The sequence below is a fragment of the Acanthisitta chloris genome, unplaced genomic scaffold, assembly GCF_000695815.1.
Source record: "Acanthisitta chloris isolate BGI_N310 unplaced genomic scaffold, ASM69581v1 scaffold8849, whole genome shotgun sequence".
Lineage (NCBI taxonomy): Eukaryota > Metazoa > Chordata > Aves > Passeriformes > Acanthisittidae > Acanthisitta > Acanthisitta chloris.
In genome coordinates this window covers 185-8,918 of record NW_008690813.1, presented here as the reverse complement: position 1 = coordinate 8,918, position 8,734 = coordinate 185, and the positions used below count along the sequence as shown (strand labels likewise).

The 8,734-nt window shown below is 56.6% G+C and overlaps 1 protein-coding gene across 1 annotated transcript in view; it reads right to left on the bottom strand.

Annotated features, from left to right (window-relative positions):
• Positions 1–8,111, bottom strand: part of DYSF (dysferlin) — a gene marked incomplete at its 5' end in the record, with an annotated part of 48,084 nt that extends 39,973 nt beyond the window's left edge. Inside the window, 13 exons of the mRNA XM_009081971.1 lie at positions 1,651–1,756; positions 1,838–1,881; positions 1,966–2,034; positions 2,723–2,826; positions 3,078–3,204; positions 3,848–3,963; positions 4,778–4,808; positions 4,904–4,954; positions 5,087–5,149; positions 5,476–5,604; positions 6,132–6,325; positions 6,418–6,532; positions 8,006–8,111. Of these exons, the coding sequence (XP_009080219.1) occupies positions 1,651–1,756; positions 1,838–1,881; positions 1,966–2,034; positions 2,723–2,826; positions 3,078–3,204; positions 3,848–3,963; positions 4,778–4,808; positions 4,904–4,954; positions 5,087–5,149; positions 5,476–5,604; positions 6,132–6,325; positions 6,418–6,532; positions 8,006–8,111 (1,255 nt within the window). The remainder of the gene's footprint in view (positions 1–1,650; positions 1,757–1,837; positions 1,882–1,965; positions 2,035–2,722; positions 2,827–3,077; positions 3,205–3,847; positions 3,964–4,777; positions 4,809–4,903; positions 4,955–5,086; positions 5,150–5,475; positions 5,605–6,131; positions 6,326–6,417; positions 6,533–8,005) is intronic.
• Positions 8,112–8,734: the final 623 nt, after the last annotated feature.

The following is an 8,734-nucleotide window of genomic DNA, read 5'->3' as shown; positions in this document are numbered from 1 at the left end:
AAAGAGGTTAGAAAAGGTTGAGGAGGAGCATGGAGAAGGCATGGAAGGTCATGGGGAATGAGGGTAGATGTTCCCATGGGATTTAGAGTCAACAGAGAGAGAGGAAGGAGGAGGTTGTTCCATGGAATGGGTTGGGTTGGAAAGACCTTAGAGCCATCTAGTCCCACCCAGGAATACCTCCACCAGCTCAGGTGGCTCCAGGTCCATACAACCTGGCCAAACATGGCCCTGTCACCCTTCCAGAGGGTGTGGAACAGGATCTGAGCATCCCTGAGATGCATTCCTGGTGCCTCCTTGGGATCAAGGAGGAGGGATGGAAGGTCATGGAGAATGAGGATGGATGTCCCCATGGGATTTAGAGTCAACACAGAGAGAGAGAGATAAAGGAGGAAGTTCTTCCATAAAATCATGGAATTAGTTGGGTTGGAAGGACCTTAGAGCCATCTAGTCCCACCCAGGGACATCTCCAACAGACCAGGTGGATCCAGATCCATCCAACCTGGCCAAACTCCCTTTCACAGGCCCTAGGAATGGTGTAGGAATGGTTTGGATTGGAAAAACCTCAAAGCCATCTAGTCCCACCGAGGGACACACCTCCACTAGCCCAGGTGACTCCAGGTCCCATCCAACCTGCTCATTCCATGTCCCTATGGACTGGAGATGCTTGCGGTGGATCAGGGAGAGCATAGATGGGTCCTGATGGGGTCACAGGTGCCACCAAGGTGTTAGCAGCAGAAGAAGCTCATGCAGGTTAGGTGCAGCCTCTGCTCTTGGCCCTCAGCACCTCCAAACCATGTCCCAGCTCCATGTCCTCCCACCTGGCACAGGTGACAGTGTCACTCCTGGAGGTCCCTCACCTTGGAAACCCTCTGGGACTTGGAACAGCACAAGCAATACCTGAACATTGTGGCAGCCCCTAGATGTCACCTCAGGAGGCACCAGCAGGACCACAGTGGGGATGTGGCATCTTCCAGCACTGGAGTCACCACCACATGTCACTGACCACACAGGGGACACAGCCACCAGCACACAGCAAGAGGAGCCAAACCTCCAGCACCTCATGGTTCTGGAGGCTCCAACCCCATCCTTGAGGATCTGACAGATCCCAAGCCAGCAGTGGCTGGATCCATCCAAAGCACACATAGGTTGGAGTAACCCAGGACCTCATCCCATGTCTCCAGGAAGGGATAGGAGCCTCCAGGCCACCACCAAGCTCCAGCCATGTCATGCAGAACTCCTCCGTGGCCAAGCAGAGCTCCTCTATGGCCATGCATCCCAACCTCAGGACCTCATCCCATGTATCCAGGCAGGAACAGAATCCTCCAGGCCACCATCAAGATCCAGCCATGCCATGCAAAGCTCCTCTATGGCCATGCAACTCAACCCTCAGGACCTCAAATCACATCTCCAGGCAGGGACAGTTGTGGCTGTGTCATCCTCCAGGCCACCACCAACCTCCAGCCATGGACTTGCAGAGCTCCTCCATGGCCTTGCAGAGCTCCTCCATGGCCAAGCATCCCAACACCCAGGACCTCATCCCACATTTTCAGGTAGGGATATTTTCCTCCAGGCCACCACCAAGCTCCAGCCATGTCATGCAGAGCTCCTCCATGGCCATGCAGAGCTCCTCCATGGCTACACATCCCAAACCCCACCCTGCTGCCCCTCCTTACCCTCCAGGTCCCCTCCAGGGGCTGAGATCTTGGACATGGCCAGGTAAGCAGTGCCGATGACATCGTTGTGTGTCACACGGTCCCTGTGATGTCACACGTGGCACTGTCACACCAGGGCCCAAGGGGTGGCCCAGGAGGTCCCTCCCAGCCCATGCCAAGCTCACCAGTCAGTCACACGGATCCTCATCTTCTCACACATGGAAGGGAACTGCAAAAAGAGACATAGAGGGAGGAATGGGGAGAGATGATGGGTTGGAGGAGATGTGGAGGACCATGACGACAAAATGCTTACCATGGCTGGTAGAGTCAGGCACTGGTTCCACTGGGGGTTGGCATTCTTCTCCAGAATCCTCGAATAGAGCTGAAGGGGAGGTGGAATGTCCATGGAATTGGGAAGCTTCATGATTCCCAAATTCCATCCCATGGATGACCCCGTAGGGGTCTGGAAACACCTCAGGGCAGGAGGTAGAAGGTGCTACAAGGCTTCTTGGGGATCTCCTTGCCAAGGGACCACCAAAAACATCTTCCTGGCTGCTCTGGAGGGGTCAGGATGATGACCCAAGGCTCTGTGTACTCCTGGGTGGTGTCCCCAGGGGAATAGTTAGGAGTAGAGGAGACTTCCAGGGCCAAGGAGAGGGCTGGGGACATGGGATGGGGACATCAGCTGAGGCCACCTCCCAAGTGTCCCAGACCTGGGAACACAAAGGGGATGCCTCTCTGGTGTCCCATCTCTAGGGCACAGAGGTGTCACCTCCCTGGTGTCACATCCCTGGGGACCTGGAGGGACTGTCTCAAAGCCATCTCAGCCCTGAGGACCTGGAGGAGCCACCTCCTTGGTGTCCCAGCCCTGAGGACACATCCCTGGTGGTGGCCAGTGGACACAGAGAGGAGTCACCTCCATGGTGTCCCATCCCAGAAGACACACAGGAGCCACCTCCCTTGTACCCACCCCTGGGGTCACCTCCTTGGTGCCCCATTCCTGGGGACACAGAGGGGTCACCTCCCTGGTGTCCCATCCTCGGTGACCCAGAGGACCCTTCTCCACTCACCATCTTGCCAGCAAAGGTGACCTCCACAAAGGGATCCACCAGGTTCTTCTTGTTGCTCTCAAAGCCAAAGATCTGCCTGACATTGTCCATCACAGCATCATCCACTGGGAAGCAAAGGAGAAGCTAAAGCTCACGGAAGTGCTCCTGGTTGTCCCTCAACATCCCCATGGAGATGCTCTCCAGGTGAGACAAGCAAGTGGATCAAACCAGTTTGTACCAGTAAGATACTTCTCTCACTGACTGACCAATATCACCTAGGTCTTTGGACCAAGACTATGGATATGTACTTCCCTGTGGCCTTATTCCCACCTGAAATGTGGCAGGTCCAGCAACAAAAAGCTAAGGAAACACCTACTTTGTGGCAGATCTTCGGCCTTGAAGATCTTGAGGCAGAAATTGGCAGCACGCAAAGTAACCCCAGTGGGGCGCAGGAGGTTGGCCTCAATGTCTTCCTTCTCCTCAGAGACCTCCTTTTTTTCCAGCTGCAGGGAGACAGGACAACAGGAACTCATCCAGGCTTGCCAAAAGGTCCTGGAACAAGCAGGAGGATCTCAAAGGAGAGAGAGGTTGTGGCTGCTCCAGCTCTGGAAGTGTCCCAGGCCAGGCTGGACGGAGCTTGGAGCTACTTGGGCTGGTGGGAGGTGTCCCTGGGGGGACTGGATGTGATTTAAGGTCCTTCCAACCGAAGAGTCCAGCCTGGAGAAGCTCCAGGGAGACCTTGGTGCCTCTTGCAGTGCCTAAAGGTCTCCAAGATAATTGTATAGGGACTTGGGACAAGGGATGGAGTGACAAGACAAGGAGGAATGGCTTCCCATAGGAAAATTGGAGATTTGGGTGGGATATTGGGAAGGAATTCCTGGCTATGAGGGTGGTGAAGATGAGAAGCTGTGGCTGCTCCATCCCCAGGAGTGTTCCAGGCCAGGTTGGATGGGGCTTGGAGCAACCTGGGCTAGTGTGAGGTGTCCCAGGGTGGCACTGGATGATCTTTAAGGTCCTTCCAACACAAACTGCAGCACTTTGCCCCCAAACCAGAGGAAGCTGGAGCTGGAGCTTCCCTGGGATAAGCCATGGGGTTTGATGGCCCAGGGAGATGGTTGGCAGGTCGCATCATGAGGTGATACTCACAGGAGCTTCATCTCCAGGTCCCAGCACGAAGACGCTGACCTTCAGATACCCCTTGGCCCCTGCAGAGAAGTCCTCAGGGTCAGAGAGGAGGAGCCACTTCCTGAGGAAAGCATGTTCTGGGGACAAAAGAGATTGAGACCCCTCAGACCTGCAGAGAGGAGGTTCCAAGGATGCTCTTGGGTGGGCTTTGATCATAAAGACCATGTTCCTTTGATATGGAAGAAAACAAGGGAACATTGCAGTTGGAAGAGATTAGGGAACAGGGATGGACCTTTAGAAGATGTTGCCCAGAGAAGCTGTGCCTGCTCCACCCCTGGAAGTGTTCCAGGCCAGGTTGGACAGGGCTTGGAGCCTGGGCTGGTGGGCAGTGTCCCTGGGTGGGACTGGATGGGATTTAAGGTCCTCCCAACCCAAATAATTCAATAATTCTGGAGCCCCTCTGCTCTGGAGCCAGACTGAGAGATGTCCAGTCTGGAGAAGAGAAGGCTGAGACCTTAGTTAGAGCCCCTTCCAGTGCCTAAAGGGGCTCCAAGAGAGCTGGAGAAGGACTTGGGACAAGGGCCTGGAGGGACAGGACAAGGGGGAATGGCTTCCCACTGCCAGAGGGCAGAAATAGATGGGATATTGGGAAGGAATTCCTGGCTGTGAGGGTGGTGAGGCACTGGCACCAGGTTGTCCAGAGCAGCTGTGGCTGCTCCATCCCTAGGAGTGTTCCAAGCCAGGTTGGATGGAGCTTGGAGCAACCTGGACTGGTGGGAGGTGTCCCTGGGTGGGACTGGATGATCTTTAAGGTCCTTCCAACCCAACCCATTCCATGATTCCATGCTGATGGCTACAGGGACAGATCTGGGTTCATCCATGGATGTCAGCTGTGATGTCCATGTGCATCTCCCAAGGTTTTGCCCCAAAAAAAGGTTCCCCAAAGCTCACTTGGCTCTGAGTAAACTGTCTCCACGTCCATCTGGAGAGGACAAGGAAAAGGAAATGCTCAGAGTTCATCCCATAGGATAATGGGGGGAGGGGGGGAAGGAGGGGAAAGGGAGAGGACAACCTCACCCTGAACTCCCCAAGCACCGAGTCCATGCGGAATGACCTAGAATCCACGACCTGAGGAGAGGAAAGTGAGGAAAAATGAGTCAAATCTATCTCAGATCTTTACAGGATGGAGGATCTCAGATGGGAACAGGGAGAGGACAGGGGGACAACCCCCAGGTGGTCTCAGGACCACCTGGAGCTCACCGTGAGGAAGATTGGAGCATCAAACAGCTCTGATGGTGACTCGAAGACATTGAAGAAGAAGGTCTGAGGGAACAAGGGGTGAAGGTGCAGCTTGGGGACACCACCAGGGCATGGTCACACCTCTCAACCTCCCCCAGGTCCATGGATGGAGCCTCTTCCCACCAGGACAAGCCACCAGTTGCTCTGGGACACACACATCACCATGAAGGTGACCAGGATGAGCCCTGGGTGAAGGCAGGAGATGCTGGACCTGCTGAAGGACTCGCTGTGGCTTCCTCCCTTGCTGTCCCCACAGCCACAACCCAGACTTTGGCCTTTTCCAGGGGTTTTGTTCCTCAGGAACCCAAGCTGAACCTCTCCTGAAGGGACTATGGACCTCCTGACCTCACCTCATCAAAGCAGGGGCTGTTGCCTTTGCGGATCCGTGTTCTCTTGGTCTGTCCTGCAGCTGTCACCTTCACCACGGGCCTGATGTTGACCCCAGGAAGCTGCCGAGCCTCAATCACCCTCACTCTGATCTGGAATGGGACATAAGACAGGGCAGGAGGTCACCAGATCCATCCCACCTCAGGGGACACCTCTCATGGGTCACCAGGGCCATTCCACCTCAGGGGACACCTCTCAGATGATGAACCCTCCAAGTTGAAGATGTTCCATGGAGAAACTCATCCCTACCAGCTATGTCCCACCTGGAAGTCCTATGATTGGGACACTTGGGCTATCCCAGGGGTTGGACACCTCAGGGGATACCTCTCATGGGTCACCAGGGCCATTCCACCTCAGTGGACACCTCTCAGGTGATGAACCCCTATATAGGGACAAGCTGAAGAGGTTCCATGGGAGAAGCTCATCCCACCAACCATGTCCCACCTGGAAGTCTGTGGCTTATGTCACCAGGACCATCCCACTTCAGGAGACACCTCTAAGGTGATGAACCCCCAAGCTGGAGATGTTCCATGGAGCAACTCATCCCTACCAGCCATGTCCCACCAGGAAGTCCTGTGTGACTTGGGTAACCAGGACCATCTCACCAACCATGTCCCACCTGGAAATCCTGTGGCTTGTTGGCCAAAGGCTTTTTAGTTGAGGTCCTCCTCCTCTTCCCCCCATGCAGGTGGGTCAAGGAGGGCCTCTGGGGCATCTGAGGTGGTTCAACCCCTGGTGGCCCCGAGGAGGATGAAGGCTCCGTCTCGTCCCCTGGCACCACCTGGTCCTCCATGTCCTCCTGTCCGGATGGCTCTGGAGAAGGAAGAGGAGGTTGGGAAGGGTGTGGTGGCCACCAAAGTGAGGGACAGAACCCCCCCAAGGATATCTGAGGGGGGTTTGGTTACCAGTGCCCATGTCCAGGTCAGCAGCAGGGGGTGGTGGCTCCGGGGGGGCCATGGGGACACATGGGGGGACAGCGCCCGGTGGGGGGATGTAGGACACCTGCAGCAGCAGTAAGGCCTGGAACACAGGAGAGACATCAGCAGGCACTGGGAAGGATGTGGTGTAGGCTGGGCAAAACTGGGAGAGAAACTGGGAGGGACATTGCTCACACTGGTCCCAAACTGGGAGGGACATTGCTCACACTCCCCACTCACCCAAGGCTCACACCGGTCCCAAACTTGTTCCCCACCCCGCAGTCCCCCATGGCTCACACTGGTCCTAAACTGGTCACTCTGTGGCCTGTACTAGTCCCAAACTGGAAGTCCCAGCCCCACATCCAGTCCCCACTCACCCATGACTCATACCAGTCTCAAACTGGTCTCACTCACACCAGTCTCCAACTGGTCTCAAACTGATCCCAAACTGGTCCCCTCAGTCCCACACTCACTCATGGCTCACACCAGTCCCTAACTGATCCCCAACTGGTCCCCTCAGTCCCATACACCCGTGACCCACACTGGTCCCAAACTGGTTCCAAACTGGCCCCACTCACCCATGGCTCCCACCAATGGGTCCAAAACTGGCCCCACTCCCCAATGGCTCCCACCAGTCCCAAACTGATCCCACTCACCAACAGTTCCCACCAGTCCCAAACTGGTCCCACTCACCCAAGGCTCCCACCAGTCCCAAAATTGTCCCACTCACCAACTGTTCCCACCAGTCCCAAATTGGTCCCAAACTGGTCCCACTCACCCATGGCTCCTACCAGTCCCAAACTGGTCCCATACTGGTCCCACTCACCCGAAACTGGTCCCAAACTGGTCCCACTCACCCATGGCTCCCACCAGTCCCAAACTGGTCCCACTCACCCAAGGCTCCCACCAGTCCCAAACTGGTCCCAAACTGGTCCCACTCACCCATGGCTCCCACCAGTCCCAAACTGGTCCCACTCACCCAAGGCTCCCACCAGTCCCAAACTGGTCCCAAACTGGTCCCACTCACCCATGGCTCCCACCAGTCCCAAACTGGTCCCACTCACCCAAGGCTCCCACCAGTCCCAAACTGGTCCCAAACTGGTCCCACTCACCCATGGCTCCCACCAGTCCCAAACTGGTCCCACTCACCCAAGGCTCCCACCAGTCCCAAACTGGTCCCAAACTGGTCCCACTCACCCATGGCTCCCACCAGTCCCAAACTGGTCCCACTCACCCAAGGCTCCCACCAGTCCCAAACTGGTCCCAAACTGGTCCCACTCACCCATGGCTCCCACCAGTCCCAAACTGGTCCCACTCACCCAAGGCTCCCACCAGTCCCAAACTGGTCCCAAACTGGTCCCACTCACCCATGGCTCCCACCAGTCCCAAACTGGTCCCACTCACCCAAGGCTCCCACCAGTCCCAAACTGGTCCCAAACTGGTCCCACTCACCCATGGCTCCCACCAGTCCCAAACTGGTCCCACTCATCAAAGGTTCCCACCACCCCCTGGCCCACGCTGCCCATCGCAGTCCTGGATGGCCCCAGCAGGACCCCCAGGTGGCCAAGACCCTCACCCCGGTGCTGTGGCCGCGGGCATCGAGCAGGGGCAGGTTGAAGGTGGCTGCGAGTGCTGGGGCACACAGCACCTCGCGCAGGGGCACGTGAGCCTCGCCCAGGAACCTGCCGGACAACAAGTGTCAGAGCCAGATCCACCACCCTCCCAAACCTGGGACAGCGTGGAGCACACATGGAGCATACATGGAGCTGGGCCAAGGCAGGGAGAACATCAGCAGAGCTGGGAATGTCCAGCCTGGAGAAGAGAAGGCTCCAGGGAGAACTTAGAGCACCTTCCAATGCCTAAAGGAGCTCCAAGAGAGCTGGAAAGGGACTTGGGGCAAGGGATGGAGGGACAGGACAATGGAAAATGGCTTCTCACTGCCAGAGGGCAGGATAGGTGGGATATTGGGAAGAAATTCCTGGCTGTGAGGGTGGTGAGGCACTGGCACAGGTTGCCCAGAGCACCTGTGGCTGCTTCATCCCTGGAAGTGTTCCAGGCCAGGTTGGATGGAGCTTGGAGTCACCTGGGCTGGTGGGAGGTGTCCCTGGATGGGACTGGGTGGGATTTAAGGTCCTTCCAACCCAAACCATTCCATGATTCTGGAGCCCCTCTGCCATGGGACAGGCTGGGAGAGCTGGGAATGCCCAGCCTGGAGAAGGGAAGGCTCCAGGGAGATCTCAGAGCCCCTTCCAGTGCCTAAAGGGGCTCCAAGAGAGCTGACTTGGGACAAGGCATGGAGTGACAG